The following is a 24337-nucleotide window of genomic DNA, read 5'->3' on the forward strand; positions in this document are numbered from 1 at the left end:
CCTCCATCTTCTCGTTCCGGGTCACCTTAAAAAGAAATGGATAATCGCATATTTTTTTTTTTTTTACTTACCTCGTAGCGAAGAAAAAATACTTACCTTACTTCCTTCTTCCTCCTTCCTCGGCCGCGGCCCGTCGTCACTTCCTGGCTCTGCAATGATTCCTGGGAGCTGAACGTCATAGCTCCCAGGAATCATTGCGCCTGCACCGGCCCCGACGTCAGTTCCGGGTCGCGTGCGTCATCCCCTTCTAAACAGCTTCTGGGCATGCCCAGAAGCTGTGGAGGGGTGACGCGCGCGACCCGGAAGTGACGTCGGGGCCGGCGCAGAGCATCGTGGGACCACAGAAGGCGGAAGAAGACGCCGAAGAGGACGCGCTGGCTTCAAGCTGCCCACATCTGAGATGGCAGCGCTGGACAAGACGTTTGTAAGGTAAGTATTTCGTCTTGCAGGTAAGTGCAACCCGGGACAGATCAGAGGCTAGCCATTGTGGAATGCACTAGCCCTGACTGTCCCGGGGGTATTAAAAAAAAAAAAAAACAAATCCAGGGTGGAACTCCGCTTTAACACAAAACAAATTTACATGCAGTTTCAACAGTCAGACAGAAATTGTTTTTTTATGAATACTCCCCTTAGTTACAGGAAAATTTTGAACAGAATTTTTGAATGGTCGGATGCAAATAAAATCGGTCTGCCTGACTTGAACCTCAGAGGTAGTAGAGAACATCTTCGTTATATACCATATAGAACATACTGAACAAGAAAATAAAAACTATCTTAGCTATGCTGTTAAAAACACAAACAGTATACCTAGAAAGCATGTATAAACAAAGGTTTTTCTTGAGGTCTTGTACATTTATTATCTCATGGAATGTGTACCCATGAGATTTTTCCATAGGAATGTTCTTACAAGTGAAATCTACCAGTATACGGTCAGCTTTACTCTCTTGATCTCCTCATTTTCTTATCTTTGTAAGTGCTGGTTCATACATATGCGATGCGGGAACCCTGTGAATCCACTGCGGGTTCCCGCATCGCACTCGATGACAAGACCAACATATGTCAAAATGAGATCAAATTCAGGAATTATGTTTTCATTAATGAGCTGAAATAGTAGAAAAAGACATGCAGCCCATGACCTATAATAACACGTGAGCAGTGGATGCATATGACAGCTGTTACCATACCATACACTCGATCAGATAATCGGATGACTTATCGTTCGCATTTTGTTTCATACTAGTATTGAATTCAACAATGCGAACTAAACGTATGATTTTTTATTTTTTCTTGTACGATTCTGGAAAAGCTTCCTGGTTGCGTAGTTACGTATCGGATAATGCAAAACAAAAACATTGTCAGCCAGGCTTTTTCCGGGTTATTTTAATGTTTACTGATCATGTGTGGTCTTTGTCTATCGATTTTTAGCGGACACAAAATGTACTGATTAAACGATTGTCGTTCCCTAGGCTATCGTACGACCAAAGTTTTCATGTTTGTCCCTTCGGATTTTGGTGGATCAAATGTCGTGATCGGCTGTCGAAAGCTGTGTACTAAACGATCAGATTGTGCGATCAATTCGAAAGCAATTTTTTTTTATACAATTATCTGATCGTGTGTACGAGGCATTACCCTACCTCAACCCCAACAGGGCTCCACAAATTATACAATCAGAAGCACTTTGTCTAACCAAGGTTGAAACACATAGTACCAAACATATGGCAGCTGTTAGCCTAATGTCTCGTACACTCGATCAGATAATCGGACGACTTATCGTTTGCATTTTGTTGCATAATACTAGTATCGAATTCAACATTGCGTACTAAACGTATGATTTTTTTTTTTTGTACAATTCTGGAAAAGCTGCTTGGTTGCATAGCTATGTATCGGATAACGCAAAACAAAAATATTGGCAGCCAGGCTTTTTTTGGGTAATTTTCGTGTTTCTGATCATGCGTGGTCTTTCTCTATCGCTTTTTAGCAAACGCATACTGTACTGATACGAGGCATTACCCTACCTCAACCCCAATAGGACCCATAAATTATACAATCAGAAGGACTTCGTCTAACCAAGGTGGAAACACATTGTACCATGCATATGGCAGCTGTTAGGCTAATACCTCGTACACTTGATCGTTCGCATTTTGATGCATAATACTAGTATCAAATTCAACAATGCGTAAACTTATGATTTTTTTTTTTTTTTTTTTGTGTACGATTCTGGAAAACAAAACAAATATATTGGCAGCCAGGCTTTTTCCGGGTTATTTTCGTGTTTATGATCATGCGTGGTCTTTGTCTATCGATTTTTAGCGGACGCATACTGTACTAATTAAACAATTGTTGTTCGCTAGGCTATCTTACAACAAAAGTTTTCGTGTTTGTCCCTTCGGATTTTGGTGGATCAAATGTCGTGATCGGCTGTGTACTAACAATCACATTATTGTGCGATCAATTCGAAAGTGATTTTTTTTGTACAATTATCTGATCGTGTGGACAAGGCATTACCCTACCTCAACCCCAACAGGACCCACAAATTATACAATCAGAAGGACTTTGTCTAACCAAGGTGGAAACACATAGTACCAAACATATGGCAGCTGTTAGCCTAAAGCCTCGTACACACGCTACGAATTTCCACCGACCGGTCGTCCGTCTTTTGTCCAGAGTGGTGTCTGTTGGTTGGAATGTGTTCTAGACTGCACACGAATTTTCCCGTACGACAGAATTCTACTTCAGAAGTGATGTCATGTGTTGGATTGCTTTCTATGTGTTCTTTCTCTCTGAGCATGCCTAGTCTTGCTCATAAGATTTTTCCCAGTCAAAATCTGTACTAATGAGACGAAAACCGGACGTGTGTTGTCGGAGGACAAAAATTTTATAGCCTGCACATCCGGATTTTGTCAGCCGAAAAGTCGGAGTCGGCTGTTGAAAGCACCATACTAACAATCCGGAAATCGGCAGATCGGTCGTCGGACGAATTTTCCCTTACGAATTTCTTATCGTGTGTACGCTTAAGTATACAATGCTTCTGCTGAGCTTCAGAGATATGTCTATACAGAGAATGATCAGTACAGTACAGCATCCAGCCTCATATATGACCCAGCTAACTCGCAGCCTGTTACTAAAAGAGTAAAAGTGCAGGATATGTGTCTGCAATTAAAGTAAATTTTACAGCCACAGTCCAGCTGTCACTAGCAGATTTTAAACACTTTCGCGAAATCTTTACTGGTTAAAATATTTGGTGCACATTAAAGAACATTTGTAGAGAGATGAATTAAACTACAGTAAAGTCGAATCCACATTTTACCTTGTAGCCCCCAACTCCCCATTTACCTGTGTTTAGCAATAACCTTTTTCCTTACCTTCTAGCCCCGAACTCTCCATATACCTGTGTTTAGCAATAACCTTTTTTCTTACCTTCTAGCCCCAAACTCTCCATAAACCTGTGTTTAGTAATAACCTCTTTTCTTACCTTCTAGCCCCACACTCTCCATATACCTGTGTTTAGTAATAACCTTTTTCCTTACCTTCTAGCCCCACACTCTCCATATACCTGTGTTTAGTAATAACTCTTTTCCTTACCTCTCATTTGTGGATCTGCAGTGATTTTGCTGCTGAGATGAGATGAGTGTGGAAAGTTCTTCTCCCTGCTGATCCTTAAAGCTGACAGAGGCTGGTTATAATTTACTAAGAGGAGGAGACGGGGCAGGGAGAGGTATAATGAACTTTCCTCTTCCCGCAGGATCAGAACTCTATACAGACAATTAAGACTTGCCCTGCAACATTCTAGTTAAAGGAGCCAGGTGTGCTAACCCAAGAAAACTCATTTTCAACTTTTAAAACACAATAATTGACTTTTCACAAAATGATTTAGAATGTGCAAATCCATTTTTTTGCAGCAAAAAGGGGTTCAGCTATATACATTATAACTTGTCATCTGGGCATTTTAAGCCCGGTTCACATATATGTGAATTAGATGCCTTTTAAATCGCATCTCATTCACATGACATGTGACCCAAACCGGCACTCTATGGAGCACATGCAGTGAGGTTTTAAAAAGTCAGGTGCGTTTTCCAGTCCAGTTCAGGTGTGATTTTCTGTGTCATACACTTTAAGAATTCGCACCTGAACCGCAGAACAAAATCGTACCAGACTCTTTACAGATCGCACTGATTCTGGCCCCATACATATGTGAACTCGGTCTGCTAGAGATTCTAAGGCTTGATTCGCACCTATGCATTTTGCTTTTTGAGCATTTCTGCAGTGCTTTTTTGTGTTTTTTAAACACGCATTTTTACCATGTTTTTGACGTGATTTGCGTTTTTATGCTTTTTTTTAAAAAAATTTGCTGTGCAGATTAAAAAATGGAAATTACAGTAAAATCACGGTAAAAACTCATTTTATGCTTTTCTGCAGCTTCTCCGTTGAAGTCTATTGAACCAAAAATGCACAAAAAAAAGCACCGGTTTGAGTTTTAAAAAAGTCCCCGACCCATTCCAAAAGCGCAGAGGCACAAAAATGTATTGATGTGAACGTGTTCCATAGGAACCCATGTTAAAATAATGTCCTGCGTTTCTGCAAAAAGCATGAAAAAACGCATTCGTGTGAATGGAGCCTTAGGTGGATATAGTTCTGCCATACGTGTATGCATTTCGATTATACATATTTAGCATTAAGTGCCGGTTGACATTGATGCAATGTCCCCGCATCGCACCCGACTCGCAGGCAGTTCACACTGACATATGCGAACCGCTAGGAGTGTCAATGCAAAGTTAATGACACCCCCAGATTAGTTTGCATATCGCAGTGCGAACTGTCATCTCAGACAGAAATCAGATGGCATACGTGTGAACACACATGTGATCCGATTCTGGGGCGGACTAAAAAAGGGTCCTTTGATCCGAATGAGATGCAAATTCAGCCATACAATTTGCACAGACATTGCATGTGATTTGCATAGCAGTGCGGTGTGAATCACATGCGATGTCTGACATCGCTATAGCGTGAACTGGTTTTTAGAAGGAATAGAAGAGGAACAGTGTTGAACATAGAGAAAATAAAAACAATTTCTCGGTAAATCGCATAGTCACAGGTGAAAACGTTCTAAGATAGGGCAATATATGACAAGACCAACATGTGTCAAATATAGATCAAATTCAGGAATTATGGGTTCATTAATGAGCTGAAATAGTAGAAAAAAGACATGCAGCCCATGACCTATATAACATGTGAACAGTTGATGCCCATGTAACATTTTGTGCCAAGGAAGAGTCAGGGTAAAAAGAGAAGGCAAAAGCAAGAGGAAGAAGATGGAGCAAACGAGGGTAGTACAGCATACAACCTATAGTTTAGGTAAAGTTCCGTTTTAAAAGATACAAAAAAGCTCAAATCACAAAGCTAACAGGATAAGGGTCCTTACAGTTACTGTAAATTCAGAAGTTCAATTAAATTTGACAATTACAGTCATGTGTTTGAAGAGATCCTTTTCCTTGTGTAAAGCTTTGTGAATTTAATTTAAGGACTGAGTAACAGAGGTATGCTCATTAAAGAAAGTCACATTCTGAAAAAACTGCCACGTGGCACAAACTGGCCTCCGTAAAGCAACTGTACAACAGGCTTAATAAAAGCAGAATTAATCCTTTCTGACAAGGCAGAACTGGCACCGTCTACCCTGGATGCATCTCTGGCTGTTTCCAGCTCAACAGGTCTTAGAAAGCATAGGTCTCCACATCTATAGACAATAATAGCAAGGACATGCGGTGAGGTCAATGGCTGGTGAGGCACTGGTGAGTATGAGAATCAGATACAACCCCTACATTATTTAATGAATAAACCCCACATCATTATTCAATGAATAAACCCCCACATCACCATTTATTGAATAAATCCCCACATCACCATCTATTGAATAAATCCCCACATCACCATTTATTGAATAACCCCCCACATCCCTATTTATTGAATAAACCCCACATCACCATTTCGTGAATAAACCCCCACATCACCATTTAGTGAACGAACCCCCACATCACCATTTAGTGAATAAACCCCACATCACTATTCAGTGAATAAACCCCCACATCACCATTTATTGAATAACCCCCCACATCCCTATTTATTGAATAAACCCCACATCACCATTTCGTGAATAAACCCCCACATCACCATTTAGTGAACGAACCCCCACATCACCATTTAGTGAATAAACCCCACATCACTATTCAGTGAATAAACCCCCACATCACCATTTAGTGAATAAACCCCCACATCACCATTTAGTGAATAAACCCCACATCACTATTCAGTGAATAAACCCCCACATCACCATTTAGTGAATAAACCCCCACATCGTTCATTTAATGAATAAACCCCCACATCGCCATTTAGTAAGTAAACCCCTACATCAACATTTAGTGAATAAACCCCCACATCACCATTCAGTGACTAAACCCCCACATCGCCATTTAATGAATAAACCCCCACATCACCATTCAGTGACTAAACCCCCACATCAACATTTAGTGAATAAACCCCCACATCACCATTCAGTGAATAAACCCCCACATCAACATTCAGTGAATAAACCCCCACATCACCATTTAATGAATAAACCCCACATCACCATTTAATGTATAAACCCCCACATAACCATTTAGTGAATAAACCCCACATCACCATTTAGTGAATAAACCCCACATCACCATTTAGTGAATTAACCCCACATCACCATTTAGTGAATTAACCCCACATCACCATTTAGTGAATAAACCCCACATCACCATTTAGTGAATAAACCCCCACATCACCATTTAGTGAATAAACCCCCACATCACCATTTAGTGAATTAACCCCACATCACTATTCAGTGAATAAACCCCCACATCACCATTTAGTGAATAAACCCCCACATCACCATTTAGTGAATAAACCCCACATCACTATTCAGTGAATAAACCCCCACATCACCATTTAGTGAATAAACCCCCACATCGTCATTTAATGAATAAACCCCCACATCGCCATTTAGTAAGTAAACCCCTACATCAACATTTAGTGAATAAACCCCCACATCACCATTCAGTGACTAAACCCCCACATCGCCATTTAATGAATAAACCCCCACATCACCATTCAGTGACTAAACCCCCACATCAACATTTAGTGAATAAACCCCCACATCACCATTCAGTGACTAAACCCCCACATCGCCATTTAATGAATAAACCCCCACATCACCATTCAGTGACTAAACCCCCACATCAACATTTAGTGAATAAACCCCCACATCACCATTCAGTGAATAAACCCCACATCACCATTTAATGTATAAACCCCACATCACCATTTAGTGAATAAACCCCACATCACCATTTAGTGAATAAACCCCACATCACCATTTAGTGAATAAACCCCCACATCACCATTTAGTGAATTAACCCCACATCACGATTTAGTGAATAAACCCCCACATCACCATTTAGTGAATTAACCCCACATCACCATTTAGTGAATAAACCCCCACATCACCATTTAGTGAATAAACCCCCACATCACCATTTAGTGAATAAACCCCCACAGCGTAGCCGAACGCTGTGAGATGTAAAAATTTTAGCTTCATCTTCAGCCAATTGGCTTACGCTTAAAAACCCTCACACCAGGACGCAGGCAGTCAATCCGATTCCCCCAGACAAATAAGCGGCTGGTGAAAGGAATCTATTGGACAGCATATTTTTATTTCTGCATTCTGTAACAGCCCTGTAATTGCTGGGACTTCACTGGTCAAGTACAGGGCTGTTACATAATGCAGAAATAAAAAATAAAAATGTACTTTGTGCTCTATATAGCTACCAACAGTCCTGATTTTATTAAAACAAGTCCTTATGCTGGTTAAATTAGTAAACTGAGAACTAATAAAAGTGCCATATATAATCTATATAATAAAATAATAGAACCTGAACCATTCTCTGATTATATAGATTATATATGGCACCTTCATTAGTTCTCATAGTTTTGTCTTGTTAGTCTTGTTTTACCATATGTAAACAGTGTTCAAACCACACATGTTAGAGCAAGAGCAATAATTCTAGCACTAGACCTCCTCTGTAACTCAATACTGGTAACCTGTATAAAAATGTTTAAAGCTTCGCCTATGGAGATTTTTAAATACTGAAGCTTGGCGCCATTCCACAGGTGTGCACAATTTTAAAGCATGACATGTTGGGTATCTATTTACTCGGTGTAACATCATCTTTCACATTATACAAATAAATTGAGCTAACTTTAGTGTTTTTTTCTTTTTATTCATAAGAAAGTTTTTATTTTCTTTAAAAATGTGTTTGAAAAATTGCTGTGCAAATACCATGTGACCTAAAAAGTTGCAACGACCACCATTTTATTCTCTAGGATGTCTGTTTAAAAAATATATAATGTTTGGGGGTTCTGAGTAAAATCCTAGCAAAAAAATTATAATTTTTACATGTAGGAGAGAAGTGTCAGAATTGGCCTTGGTGGTAAGTGGTTAATTACCATAAGTAAGTAATCTACAAATAATTATTATATATTGTTTTTAAGGTAATTTTTAAATATTAATATAATATTTTAAAAAACTTTACTCAAGAAGGTGGCTTAACAGATAAATTACTGAAGTTTGAAGTTATAACTTCAAATCGGTAATTTCACAGTAAATATATAAATAATAAATGATTATGTTATAACATATAGCATAATAATATATTATTTTGCTTAATTAAAAAAGTACCTTTTCAGCAGCAGCAGATTCCCCCTCTTAACTGTGTGAGAAAAACATGGGATTATGGGTAAACTTTATACCCATAAACCCATGTTTCTTCCTTGTAATTAAGAGGGTTGGGCTGGAAGAGAGCATTTGTCTTTTAGACACATGCCCCTTCTATGACACTACAGTGAGAGGAGAGCCCCCACTGCGGCATTTTCTTTGGACAGCTTGGACCAGTGGTGCCAAGGCTCCAAGCTGTCCATTAAGCTCAGTGCAACTCCTCATCCTCCTATCATGGGCTAAACCTGGCACTGCACCGGCCCCGCCGTCACTTCTGGTGCTGCAGCGTCATCTCTGCACAGCTTCTGGGCATGCCCAGAAGCTGTTTTGCAAGGTATGACGGCACTTGCACCGGAACTGATGTCGGGGCCGGTGCAGGCGCATTGATTCCTGGGAGCGATGTTGTTCAGCTCCCAGGAATCATTGCATGCCAGGAAATGACGACTCCCCGCGGCCGCCGAGGGGAGGAAGAGGAAGTAAGGTAAGTATATTTTCTTCTTAACGAGGTGAGTAAAAAAAAAAAAATTGCGATTATCCATTAGTTTTTCAGGTGACCCGGAGCGAGAAGATGGAGGCAAGTATAATTTTAGGGTGGAACTCCACTTTAACAAATGTTCAACAGATGAACTGGAATTTGAAAACACCCCCATAACATCGCTGATTCCATCTAGAAACAGGGTAATATGACTTAAGTTGTTTCATCAAATGTATTAAACCTGAAAAAGGCTACGCAAAATTAAATTCTGCTCCTCTCTCTTATGCTATAATCAGGGCTTTTTTTTAGCTGGAACTTGGTGGAACTCAGTTGTGGTTGAGTTCCTGCACCTTTTTTTCTGAGAGAAAAAGCCCTGGCCATAATTATTGTAGAGCAATCTCAGATTTTTTCCCACATGGTATGGTAGCGTACCTATAGAAATGGGATTTTGGAGGGAGATCACCCTATGTCCTCTTACTCTTACAGAGTGAATATAACTTGTAAAACGCTAATAAACTACTCTATAGACTAAAAAATGACCTAAGAGGTCATGGCCCTTATTCTGATAAAATGGGGGGTGGATGGATGGCCTCACCGCTGGCTTTCTTCATAAAATATGTGTATTCTGAGATGTAAAACTTAAACAATGACAACAGGGGTCAAATTTAAGGGCATATACTTTATTCTTTTATGTTTATTGTACAATGTAAAACTCAATTAACAATAAAAAGGATAGTAGCCAAAAACTGAATATAGTGTATAGCCAGGAGCTGGACAGCAGAAACATGGAAAAGGAGACTTTTCCCCTGTACAATCAGTTTACTTCTAACTTCTACTGAGATACTATTGTTATGCTGCACCACACTCCTCTGGCCAGCAGGGGGAGAGCTAAAGCCAAGCCAGCCTAAAGACTTATATGCAGAGTGCTGAGAATCCTGGGGGTTTCAGTTTTGGATGGCAGCCCCTCATAGACTCTTGGGCATTAGATCCCACTGGACACTGTGCAGTAAGAGGAGTGGAGAGAAGATTTTTTTAAAAATTGCCTGTGAAAGTTACATAGTTACATAGTAGTTGAGGTTGAATAAAGACAATAGTCCATCCAGTTCAACCTGTGTAGGTGTGTGTGGCTGTAATCATCTCACATAGCCCTGAATGTTCTGATCCTTGAGATGTACGTCTAAGAGTCTTTTGCAAGCCACCATACTTCCGCAGAAACCACCTCTTGTGGTAGAGAATTCCACAATCTTGCAGCCCTAACAGTAAAGAACCTCCCACGTTGCCTGAGGTTAAAACGCTTCTTGTATGCCCTCGAGTCCTCATGCAATCCCTTCGACTGAATAGCTGTTTATCTATGCCGAGATCCCCATTGGGATATTTATAAATTGCTATCATGTCCCCCCTCCGGCGTCTCTTCTCCAGGGAGAATAAATCAAGCGATTGCAGACGCTCTTCATAATTAAGGTCCTCCAATCCCCTAATCAGTTTAGTTGCCCTTCTCTGGACTCTCTCCAGCTCCAACACATCCCTCCTGAGGACTGGCGACCAGAACTGGACAGAATACTCCAGATGCGGTCGGACCAGAGTTTTATAAAGTGGAATAGTCTTATCTCTGGAATACATCCCTTTCTTTATGCATGCTAATATTCTGCTGGCTTTGGCAGCTGCAGCTTGACATTGCATGCTATTGCCTAATCTATCATCAACCAAGACTCCCAGATCTTTCTCCATTTTTGATTCCCCCAAGGGTTCCCCCCCTAACGTGTATTGTGCTTTTATGTTTTTAGTCCCCAAGTGCAAAACCTTACACTTCTCCACATTAAACCTCATTTGCCATGTCGTTGCCCACTCCGTTATTTTGTCCAGGTCATTCTGTAGGATATCTGCTTCATGCCGTGCAGTTATTGCCCTGCCCAATTGTGTGTCATCTGCAAAAACTGATATCGAACTACTGATCCCGTCCTCAATGCTGTTTATGAATAAATTGAACAAGGTTGGTCCCAGGACTGAGCCTTGGGGGACCCCGCTTACCACCTCAGACCAGTCTGAGTATGCGCTGTTTATTACCACCTTTTGGACACGCCCTTTTAGCCAGTTCCGTACCCAAGAGCAAACCCTGCTGTCGATACCTGCAGACCTTATTTTATAAATTAAGCGCTTGTGGGGAACTGTATCAAACGCCTTAGCGAAATCAAGGTACACCACATCTATTGGTCTCCCCCTATCTAGCTCACAGCTCACCTCCTCGTAGAATGTTAAGAGATTGGTTTGACAAGAACGCCCATTTGTAAACCCGTGCTGATTACTGTTGATGATGTTGTTGTCTTTAGCAAACTCTACGATATAGTCCCTTATCATCCCCTCCAGAAGTTTACATACTATCAATGTCAAACTGACAGGCCTATAATTTCCCGGGATATGCCTCTGCCCCTTTTTGAATATCGGAAATCACGTAAGCTTTCCTCCAATCCCCTGGTACATTTCCTGTCATAATACTGTCAGCAAAGATCAGGAACAATGGTCTAGATATAACCTTACTGAGTTCCTTGAGTACTCTCGGATGTACGCCATCCGGGCCTGGTGATTTGTTTGTGTTAAGTTTATCCAGCCTTTCCCTGATTTCACCCTCTGTTAGCCATAGCGGCAAGACCTGTGTATTACTACTAACCATACAGTCATGGTCAGTGTACCCCTCCTTTTCCTGTGTAAAGACTGATGAGAAAAAAGCATTCAGCACGGTTGCTTTTTCAGTGTCCTCTGTAACCATCCTCCCATCATCGTTAATTATGTGTGCAATATGCTCTGCCCTAGTTTTTTTGCTGTTGATATATTGAAAGAAGTTCTTTGGTTTTTTTTTACTATCCTCTGCTATTTGTCTCTCAAAGTTGATTTTAGCCATTTTGATTTCGTGTTTACTTTTCTTATTTGCCTCCTTGTATTGCTCGAAAGCCGATACTGTGCCCTCTGATTTATATTTCTTGAAGGCCATTTTTTTTCCCCTTATAAGTTTTTTAACGTAATGGTTTAGCCAGCCAGGTTTGGCTTTGTCTCTTCTAAATTTATTTCCCATAGGAATGCACTGCAAGATGCATTTGTTTAATATGTTCCTAAAGCATTCCCATTTTTCCTCCGTGGTCAGTGATCCCAGGGATTGGTCCCAGTTTACCCTTTCCATCAATGAGCACAATTTTGGAAAGTTTGCCCGTCTGAAGTTTAGGGTTCTTATGTTCCCCACTTGCCTTGTTATATTGTTACTTACGCTAAATGTGATCATCCTGTGATCGCTAGAGCCCAGGTTGTCCTGGACTCCTACCTCCGAGATTAGGTCTGGGTCATTAGTGATCAATAGATCCAGGACTGCATTTTCTCTAGTAAGAGAATCCACCAACTGAGACAGTTATCCTGTAAGGTTTCCGTAAATAGATGGGCCTTCTGTAAGTGTGCAGTCCCCTCTTCCCTGTCAATGTCAGGATAATTGAAGTCCCCCAATATGATGACTGATCCCAGTTTTGCCACTTTACCCAATAGTGATAAAAATTCCAGCTCTACCTCCTCCCTTTGGTTGGGTGGCCTATAGCAAACCCCCACAATTACTTTTCCCTTTTCTCCTTCCCTATGGAGTTCTACCCACACTGTCAGAGGACGTAATATCCAGATCCTCAGAGAGCTCTTTGCCATTAGGTGCCCTGTTGTACTTCCAGTGACCAGTATGAGAGAGTGAGAGCGATAACATCAAATTTACCACACCCTCTCCCCATTCACACCTGAGACCTTGTAACGAGTTACATGACACTGGGGAGGGAAAATGCTAACTGGGCCCAATTTGGACATTTTCACTTAGGGGTGTACTCACTTTTGTTGCCAGCGATTTAGACATTAATGGCTGTGTGTTGAGTTATTTTGAGGGGGCAGCAAATTTACACTGTTATACAAGCTGTACACTCACTACTTTACATTGTAGCAAAGTGTAATTTCTTCAGTGTAGTCATGTGAAAAGATATAATAAAATAGTTACAAAAATGTGAGGGGTGTACTCATTTTTGTGAGATACTGTACGTCAACACAGTATACTGTATAAAGATATCACCACATCATCCAATTCATTGTGTCTAAAATACTTCATCATGGAGCACCCAGTACCTGCCAACTTACTCCTCATAGCTTCTAAAGCAAAGTAACTTTTCTTTTCTTGCAATACAAGTATAAGGGCTCTTTCACATGGCCGCTCCGTGTGAGAGCTTCGCTGCGGCCCTTTTTTTTTTTTTTCCACGGAGCGGATGACATTTGTGTCATCTGCTCCGTATGCCCGCATATCATCCCATCCGTTTGCGGATGATATGCGGACATAATGTAAGTCTATGGGGGTTTGCGGATGTCAGCGGATGACACCGCTGACATCCGATTTTCCTTCCTTTCCGTTTTTTGAATGGAACAAAAATAGCGTTTGTTCAGTTCCAAAAAACGTAACAGAACTGACAGGAAGAAAATCGGATGTCAGCGGATGGTATTCCGCTGACATCCGCAATGCCATAGACTTACATTATGTCCGCAAATCATCCGCAAAAAAATAGGATGATTTGCGGACATACGGAGCGCCCGTGTGAAAGGGCCCTAATGCGTAACATTACAGAGGAAAATCAAGTTAAGTCATCACTTCAGATACAATGCAAAGTGGTAGTCAAGCAAGTAATGTAATAACAAAATAAAATAAAAGGAAGGGAACAGTTATTTTTTTACTTTTTCATTTTCAATCTTTTTATTGAGAGACGTTCTATATATTTTTAAGCCCTGTTTTTAAATATATGAATGCACAGGGAATAAAAATGTTACCTGTGAGAAAAAAGGAGGAATTGGGGGGGAGAAGAGTGCACAAAGGAAAGATTTTTAGACAGGTGGTGCACTGATAATGTATATGATGTTTTCTCTGTAGTGGCACATGTAAGCAGTACTTTAGAAGTCTCCTGAGGAAGCCATTAATTGGCAAAACATGTTGAGCTGAAGTCATTGTATATACACCTAAAGCCGCATTGAATTTCTGTTATGGCATTTATCACACTATTGTTTTTAACATTTTTGTATTCAAATAAAATTTGATATATGTTATACAATTTTGGTGATTTCTCTTGTGGCACCTTTAAAATCTCCTTGTATTTCATGTATGTTTCTTTAAATTGAGCAAAATTGAATGTTCTCAGGCTACATTCTCTGCAGATTGAATATGTGAATGGGGAAAATACCATATTATGGCCACTATGTTGCTGAGAAGCATACTTATTTCCTGTAATAGTCTGCACCATCTAGTGGCTGCAATGCGGTATTTTCCCCATTAACTACTTGATGTCCGCGCTATAGCCGAATGATGGCTACAGCGTGGACCTGAATTGCTGGGAGGGCGTACATTGACATCCTCTCGGCAACGAGCGGCCTGCGTGCTCCCTGCGGAGCGCGCCGGGCTCCCTCTGTGATCAGTGCCCATCAGTGTCGCCTATCAGTGCCCATCAGTGCAGCTTACCAATGCCTAACAGGGCCCCTCAGTGCCCATCAGTGCAGCCTATCAGTGCCCAACAGTGCAGCCTATCAGTGCCCATCAGTTCAGCCTACCAGTGCTTATCAGGGCCCTTCAGTGCCACCTCATCAGCGCACATCAATGAAGGAGAAAAATTACCTGTTTGCAAAATTTTATAACAAACTATAAAAACAGTTTTTTGTTTTTCTTTTAAAAAATTTTTTTTTGTTTGTTCAGCAAAAAATAAAAAAACCCCAGTAGTGATTAAATACCACCAAAAGAAAGCTCTATTTGTTTGAAAAAAATGATAAAAATTTAATTTGGGTACAGTGTAGCATGACCGCTCAATAGTCATTCAAAGTGCGACAGCGCTGAAAGCTGAAAATTGGTCTGGGCAGGAGGGGGGTTTAAGTGCCCAGTAGGCAAGTGGTTAAACACATTCGATCTGCATAGAACAAAACCTGTGAACATTTGATTTTGCCCCATTAACACAAAACATATTTACATGTTGTTTCAACAGACAAAAAGCAGCTGTTTTTATACAATTACTCCCCTTAGTTACAGATTAGAACATTTTGAACAGAATTTTTGAATGGTTGGATGCAAATAAAAGCTGCCTGTCTGACTTGAACCTCAGAGGTAGTACAGAACATTTTCATTATTTACCATGAAAAACATAATGTACAAGAAAATTATCTTAGCTACGGTGGTAAAAAAAAACAAAAACGGTATACCTAGAAAGCATTAATAAACAAAGATTTTCTTCAGGTCTCGGTACGTTTATTATCTCATGGAATGTGTGTTGATGAAACTTTTTCATAGGAATGTTCTTACAAGTGAAATCTACCAGTACACAGTCAGCTTTAACTCTCTTGATCTCTTTATTTACTTATCTTTGATCTCCTGATTTTTTTATCTAAAAGCTGCAGTCAAATGCTTGGAATTAGCCTAGCAATGATTTTGTTGATTGGCAGTCTTGGTTACAGCTTACCCTTCCTCAACCTCAACAGGATCCACAAAATACAATCAGAAGGACTTTGTTTAACCAAGGCGGAAAGCCTAAGTATACAATGCTTCTGCTGAGCTACAGAGGTGTCTATACAGTGAATGATCAGTACAGTACAGCATCCAGCCTCATATATGACCCAGCTGATTAGCAGCCTGTTACTAACAGGGTAAAAGTGCAGGATATGTGTCTTCAATTAAAGTCAACTTTACAGCCACAGTCCAGCTTTTACAAGCAGCTTTTACACAGACTTTCTCTTTACTAGTTAAAATATTTAGTGCGCTTTTAGAGAACTTTAGAACTTTAGAGGGATTAATAAACTACAGTAAAGCAAAAATCCACATTTTGCCTTCTTGTGTTTAGTAATAACCTTTTTCCTTACCTTCCAGGTGTGGATCTGCGGTAATTTTGCTGCTGAGATGAAGAGAGTGTGGCAAGTTCTTCTCCCTGCTGATCCATAGCTGACAGAGGCTGGTTATAATTTACTAAGAGGAGGAGACGGGGCAGGGAGAGGTATAATGAACTTTCCTCTTTCCGCAGGATCAGAAACTCTATACAGACAATTCAGACTTTGTTTGCTCTGCAGCATTCTAGATAAAGGAAACAGGTGTGCTAACCCAAGAAAATACATTTTTAACTTTTAAAACACAATAGTTGACTTTTCACAAAATTATTTAGAATGTGCAAATATATATATATTTTTTTTTTTTACAGCAAAAAGGAATTCAGCTATACACATTACACATCTGGGCATTTTAGTGCTACAAGGTCTTAAGTGGGTATAGTTCTGCCATACGTATATACATTTACAGTATAAATATTTTATTTTATCATTAAGAAAGAATAGAAGGGGTAAAGCTTCATACATGGAAGTAATAAAATCAATATCTCTCTAAATCACATAGTCACAGGTGAACCCTTTCTAAGATAGGGCATTATATGACAAGACCAACATACCTCAATGTAGCGCCTACTCACTGGGCCTTCCCCTTTACACACAGCCAAGCTTTCATTCAGAGCCGTTTCACACTGCCGCGACCTCTAAGTCGCCTCATAAGGGGCGACTTTTTAGCGCGACTTTAGCGCGACTTCAGCGTGACTTGTGAATTATTTTACGCGACTTATATCATAGACGACTTTGTACGACTTTGTATTTGGCCAATCAGAATATGATGTGTTGTGACCTAATTTCCCTTTCCTGTAAAGTCTCTTCACAGACGCCTAAAATAAGATAAGGATCCTACTTGGAGGTGACTCCCATTGAAGACAAATGATCTTTTTTTCTGGTTGTCCAGAAACAGAAAAAAACAGAGCATTTTTCTTAGAATTTTTAGTAGCACAGGCATATGGCTCCTCTCCACCTGGGCGTTTGTCTTGCAGGCATTTATCGATCATTATTGGAGGCAGGCATGACTTTTTTTGGATTTAGTGTCTGGGGGTTCTAAAAAGTGTCCCTGTGAATTTCTGGACATGCTACAGAGCTGGAACTTCACAGGTACACTTTTTAGACACCCCAGACGCTAAATCCAAAAAAGACATGCCTGCCTCCAGTGCCTGCCTCCAAAAATGCCCAATAAAATGCCTGCAAGAAAAACGGCCAGGTGGAGAGAAGCCATATTCATGTGCTAATAAAAATGATAAGAAAAATGCTTTTTTTTTCTGGTTCTGGACATGCTACAGAGATGAAACTTCACAGGGACACTTTTTAGACCCCCTAGACACTAAATCCAAAAAAAGTCATGCCTGCCCCAAAAAATGCCCGATAAATGCCTGCAAGAAAAACGGCCAGGTGGAGAGAAGACATATTCATATGCTAATAAAAATTATAAGAAAAATGCTCTTTTTTTCTTGTTCAGGACCATTTTTATGGAAAGTCGGATCACAAGTCGCTTCAAATAAGACAAGGAGGCGACTCCCATTGAAGTATATGGGACAAGTCGAATCACAAGTCGCCTGAAAGTAGTACAGGACCCTTTTCTGAAGTGGGAGCGACTTCAGTAGTGCCAATTGAAAGAGTGTATCAACGTGCCTTACAGAAATTATATTTCATATTACATTTTGTTAGGGCTCATTCTACGATGGAAGGTGGCCCCCTGCAATTACAGATTTAACGAGCCAGACTAGCACTCATTCATAACACCCTGGACAGCAGACAGCTGTATTTTGCATATAAATGAAAAGACATTGACATGTTCAACACTTTTCCATTCATTCATTCAGACACTTAACGAGTTAAGGCTTAGCATTTAGATTAAAAGACATGTTGCATAAAGATTGCTGACGCCACCCATAAACAATTGACAATTGCTTACATTAACACAGACAAGCTGAACACAGACGGTCCGACTACAACAAAACACCTCATATTGACACAGATGCATGGCGAAAGCAAAAGGCCCTTTCATGTACTGTCCTGTCTGAGATGTGCTATTGTTAATTTGACTGATGAATTGTAAACCAGTTGAAGCAGTTTTTTTCCCGCTTAAACATGCCTTAAATATGAGCTACACGTGCAATAAAATCAGTTGTGACTGCACTAAGTTTGAGTGCTATGTGTCGTCATAACTCCCGGCCAGACGAGAGAGAATTCACTATCTATTGGGGGGTTAGCAACTGACGGGCTGTATATCATCGTGATTGCCTCCTGACGAGAATTGAGCTAACACCAATTAAGACGGCACTCATTGATTAACATTGCTTTTGTTATGTCAAGCGACTTGGGGCGACTTGAGGGCACACAAGTCGCCTCACAAGTCGCGCTAGTGTGAATGGGCTCTCAGACTCAAGAATCAGTCCAAGGAATTTTTGCTTTGTTTTTGTTTATTTAGGGAGTTAAAGCGGAGTTCCGGCCTCAAATACCTTTCTCAATTAAAAATACCCCTATAATACTAATCCATCGCCCTTTACAAAACTACTATTCTCATACTTACAAGGTGTATAGTATTGGATTTTAGTCAAAATCTTACTTTTAAAAACACTGTCTGAGCGCGGTCATCTTGGATGTGGGCATCTGAAGCCGCAGTGTAATCTGCTGTGTCCTTCTTCCTGATTCCAGGGAGTGTTCTGGGAGTTCTTCCTGATTCCAGCCTCCTGGGAGTGATGACAAACAGCTCTCAGGATGCAATGCAAAGGCGGAAGTGATGTCGGTGGCTGTGGCCACAGGGGGGGGGGGGAGGAGGAAGCTACAATGAAAAATGCTCTGAAAATAAGGTAAGGGACCCCCGAAAAAAATTGAAAATGCCCAATTGTTGATCAGCATAGCGAGCACTCCAGAAATCACTAAAGTTGCAAAATAGGCCGGAACTCCGCTTTAAAGTGATTTTTAAGAAAAAAATAAAATAAATAACAAACATGTCTACATAGCTCCCAACTGTCCCTGATTTCAAGGGACTGTCCCTGATTTGGAACAAAGTCACTCTGTCCCTCTTTCCTCCTCATTTGTCGCTCATTGTGGTCTGATCTATATAGTTTTATATAAAATGTACTTTTTATATTTATAAAAATGTTTCCCAGTGCTAAACCTTTCATCCAATTTCTAAATTGCTGAATTTGTACATTTCAAAAGCCAATATAAAGAAATAGTAGTGGTTAAAAAAAAGCACTTGTGGGTTTAACCAATAATTTTTGTATAATTCTCCCCTTTAAGGGGGTGCGGCAGAGGGTGTGTCCTATGCCTACATACTTTTGCAAATAGGTGTGCCTTATTCCCATTTCAAAACGTTGAGAGGTATGGGGTTTATTTACTAAAGCTAGAGAGGGTAAAACCAGTCACAATTCTGCAGAGAAACCAATCAGCTTCTAACCTCAGCTTGTTTATATAAGCTTTAGCAATAAATCCTGGAAGTGGATTGGTTTCTCTTCAGAATTGTGACTTATTTTGCCCTGTCTAGCTTTAGTAAATAAACCCCTATGTGTCTATACTAGGGGTGCTAAATGTAATCATTGCATCGATGCATCGCAATTTACCCGTCCGGGATTCTGCATCGATGCACAGACCGGCTTGAGCGCGATTGGTGGAAAAGGTCATCCGGCGTGCCACGCTCTGCCTCCCCTTACGGCAAGTTGGACTGCTTTGAAAAAGGAGACGTGGGCGTTAGCCGTGCCCTCTTTTTCCGCCTCCTGTCTAGCCGCTGATGTCATCCCTAGCCGCTTGGCCTCGCCGTGTTGCAGGCTGCTGCAGGAGACCCGAGCGAGCGTCCCTGCCTCCTATGTCCTCCTCACAGGCTGCACTGTCATCAGGTATTACATGCCTGCTAGGTACTAGCTATTATTATTATACTAACTACTGGTACATGCAGCATCATTTGCACTCCCATTCTAATCTGTTATGGCACAGTTTCATAATTCTCCCAAAAGAAAAATATTTCTGTGATTGTAGAAGATACAGAGCTATGTGTAGTGGAATAAAGTTCTTACTAGATGTCCCTAATTTTTTAAGCCAGCCTAGATACACTTGACTAGGGGATTAAAGATGATTTGTCTCCATACTGCTCTGACCATCACTCTCCTCCTCCATTATAAATAACCACATGACCACAGGTTGGAGTTAAATGGCCATAGCAGCCTTTTATTAACAAACTGTACACATAACAGGTAATTAACACGTTAAACCCAGTTTTTCACTGGAGCCTCAAGGTCCCGGTAGGCATCAAAGAAGGAGGTACCTGCGTCCGACTTAATTAGGCCTCCAGCCGCCACAGCACCGGCTCGGAGACAACCAGTCGCAGGTACCAACATACCAACTACTGGGAGCCGTACCTCATGCGGGTCCCTACCAAGTATAAGTTGCACCATCAGGGAGCCGTACCTCAGACGGGTCCCTACCAAGTATAAGTTTGCACCATCTGGGAGCCGTACCTCTGACGGGCCCCTACCAAGTATAAGTTTGCACCATACTAACCTACCAGGACCTTGTACCCCGCTTGCTGCCATGACAAAGAACCACCCCAAAAGAAGAAAGCCTCTGTTAAAACAAAAACAAGGGCGGTGGACCGCACGACCAAAAGTCAGAAAAAACAAGAAAAAACAAGAAAATTGGAGGGAGGGTGGGAGATATTCTCCAATGCAGCTTTCCTCTGACTGAAGACTTCCTGAGGACCCTAGCTTGACCTCTCCCTGTAGCTCCACCCTTTCCTGGCCAAAACAGGAATTAAAAGTCCCACCACTTATATTTTCTATTGTACTGGGCTGAAAACTCCTCCTTGTCCCAAACCCCTTTAACCCCTGTCATGCCGGCCCTCCGTCCATGTCTCTTCTCTCCTTTACTCCGGGCCTCTCTTGACTAGGGGATTAAAGATGATTTGTCTCCATACTGCTCTGACCATCACTCTCCTCCTCCATTATAAATAACCACATGACCACAGGTTGAAGTTAAATGGCCATAGCAGCCTTTTATTAACAAACTGTATACATAACAGGTAAATAACACGTTAAACCCAGTTTTTTACTGGAGCCTCAAGGTCCCGGTAGGCATCAAAGAAGGAGGTACCTGCGTCCGACTTAATTAGGCCTCCAGCCGCCACAGCACCGGCTCGGAGACAACCAGTCGCAGGTACCAACATACCAACTACTGGGAGCCGTACCTCAGACGGGTCCCTACCAAGTATAAGTTTGCACCATCAGGGAGCAGTACCTCAGATGGGTCCCTACCAAGTATAAGTTTGCACCATCTGGGAGCCGTACCTCAGACGGGTCCCTACCAAGTATAAGTTTGCACCATACTAACCTACCAGGACCTTGTACCCCGCCACCACCGCACAAACATGACACCTTATGTTTGTACGGCCCCACAAACCTGCAGGGCTCTCTGAAAAACCAGCCTGCACACCAACGCCACCACCTAATACCCACAGTATCCAAGTAAAACCCATCACCACATCAGTACCCCCCACAATTCAACTCCCAACGTTGAAACCACCCAGAAAACCGCCAGCCCGGACAACAACCAGGACACCCCACATCGACCTAAACCTGAGCCACGGTCAGGCTCCCCATAGACCGCCCATACGCCAGTGAGTAACAACGCCCATCTCAGACCAACAAGTGTCAACCCTGGACAGCAAGTGCAAGGTGCAAGTTAATTTATTGCAATAAACAAGCTTATACCTAGATCTAAACCCCACACAACATCTCCCCGGCGTGTCCTGCCACACCAATGGGCCCAATCCAATTGAGGATAACACTCGCCCATGGCAATGACCCAACCCAACCTAAGCCAGGCATCCTAATCAATTGCAGTGTATCCTCCCACTTGGAATGCCCAGTCGCCTTCCGATATGCCAGGCGACTGAAACCCAGCACACCCTACTACACGTAGGAGAGCCCCCGCTATAGATTTAGTAGGAAGCACCAGTAAGGAACCCAGACTTATCACCCCAGGGATGCACGAAAAGGAGTGACAAACAGTAAAACAAAACACACAAGTCAAACAAGGCATAGACATACTCAGGTAAACCAAGAAACAAGTGAGGGTGAACAAACACAGGAGAACCCCAAAACACCCTCAGCCGATGCCTTTAAACACACCCTAAGGTGCGCAAACCAAAATCAATAAACCATCCAAACCATAAAAAGTGTGATTGAGACAGCACCAAACGTCCTAATGAAGAAGGAGAGTGCCCTATCCCACTACTAAGAGCAGGCAACAGCCCAAACTGTGTGGAGAGAAGGAGCACTCACCCACCAACTACACTCACACCTTGTCAGTCTGTAAACACAGAAACCAACACACCAACCAAGATGACACCGAACGTAACCACCCGGAAACTGTATGCCTTAAATCATGAAAACAAACCAGCTCACCCAACATACAAGCTCAAAGGAAGGCCAACACCAAGGCCCTCAGGAATACACCTCCCTAAGAAGATGAACCGACCAGGGAAAATGATCTTATTCCGGGAAATGAACAAATAAATAAAATGACACAGGCCTCGCCTAGAAGACCCACAACCACTGAGCCTGGTCCCACTTTGCCCAAAACTAAAATCCTTTTCCTGTCCCATCGACCCAACATCAGAAACAAATGAAACAAAGAAAGGAAAGAAAAATCCACCAATTCGCAAGGGCAGGCTGACACTGAAAGCTCCCAAAACCATAATGCCCAATAACGAACCACCAACTATTTAACCCCTTGTTTGAAGAACACACTGCCCGACCTGCGGACCCACCCAACATATGAACCGAACCCAAATCTGCTTCCCACCTCCGGAGAGGTAACGACCACATGGCCATCTCCCGAACATAGCAGCATAAGCATTACTGCACTGCAAAGGCTAAACCACCAATATGGCCTAGGAACTCTCAGGTACCCCAGGTACCGAGAATTGTACCTGGAAACCAAGAAAGAGCAGCAATCGGGAATTAGTACAACCAGTAACAAGGACTGCATAAACAAAGAATTAAAATGCCAACAATGCCAAACCCAAAGGCGAAGCTGACTGGACCGCCAGAGAAAAACGACACAGACATGCCGTTGTTCACTATAACCCTCAAAGTGTCACAGAGAAACGAACCTGTTACAATGAAACAGAAAACCCCACAGGACCAAAGAACCATAGTATGGAGAACCATAGTAAACAAACAAAACACAATTTTTCAGTAAACACAGCCTCCCCACCATGGCGGCTGCCAATGACCTGCCTTACACTGACACAGAATGCGTACCAGAACCTGTAGAGCCAATGGCGACACAAAGCTTATAACAAAAAACAACACATGGCATCCGCCAGCCACAACAACCTACTATCTAACTAGGGTTAGAGAAAAGAATTCCCTTAGACCCAAACGTAATCCCCACCATCCCGTTTAAGGTAATACCATGACCATGCGCCAAAGCGCCCTCAATAGCAAGTTAAAAACAATTATTGGAAAAACCTGTCCCTAAGCACGACAGGGCAGGCATAAGAGAATAACCAAGACTGACTGCAGCTGCCGCCAAGGCAATCGTAAATGCCGCTGAGCCAACACCACCTCAGAATTCAAACCCACCAGTGTATCATCCATAAGCACACCCCACATTGCCAAAGCATCAGACAGAATCCCTAAGAGGCTAAGCACCAAGGAAGGACCCCTGTCCCTTTAGGAACCAGCGGAACAACGGACCGAACAGTAGCCAACAGCACCATGCAACCAGTAGAACCAGCAGGGCCTGTACACAAGAAATCAGCCAAGTAGTGTAAACAACAGACACCCACCAATGCAGAAAACAAAAACATTTTGAACCTCGAACAAGAAAGGGAACTCCCCATGGGCAGTCAGCAATCAAGAAAATTAAAAACAAAACAACTGAACAAACAGAACCATGCCATGTCCCCCAATTATAAAGGGAGACTGCCAGGATACCCAGGCAGTAACCAAAAAGCAGAGGCACTGCCAGTGTTTTATTCCATGGCTCCCTGATCATAATGCAGGACCCAACGCACCGCCACAGCGAAGGACGTATGGCCACCTAACACGATCCATCAAGCGTCCCTCGACCAACCCACCACTGGGATAAGACAGGTGTGTATGGGGGGGGGGAGGGCGGTGACCCCCCAAAGGAGAAACCACACAATATCCAAC

General features: G+C 41.9%; 1 protein-coding gene across 3 annotated transcripts in view; it reads right to left on the reverse strand.

Moving 5' to 3' along the window:
• The window catches only part of GGT1 (gamma-glutamyltransferase 1), a 247420-nt gene that overhangs the window by 195111 nt on the left and 27972 nt on the right, over nucleotides 1–24337 (reverse strand). Inside the window, exon 1 of one of the 3 annotated variants that reach the window (XM_082255907.1) lies at nucleotides 16161–16252. The exons of 1 other annotated variant lie outside the window; for it this stretch is intronic. In XM_082255907.1, coding sequence (XP_082112033.1) covers nucleotides 16161–16237 — 77 coding nt within the window. In that variant the 5' untranslated portion in view covers nucleotides 16238–16252. Of the gene's footprint in view, nucleotides 1–3582; nucleotides 3643–16160; nucleotides 16253–24337 lie in introns of those variants that run through there. One more of the 3 variants, XM_082255910.1, reaches the window with a different exon arrangement.

The sequence above is a fragment of the Pelophylax lessonae genome (assembly GCF_965119305.1).
Source record: "Pelophylax lessonae genome assembly, chromosome: 1".
Taxonomy (NCBI): domain Eukaryota; kingdom Metazoa; phylum Chordata; class Amphibia; order Anura; family Ranidae; genus Pelophylax; species Pelophylax lessonae.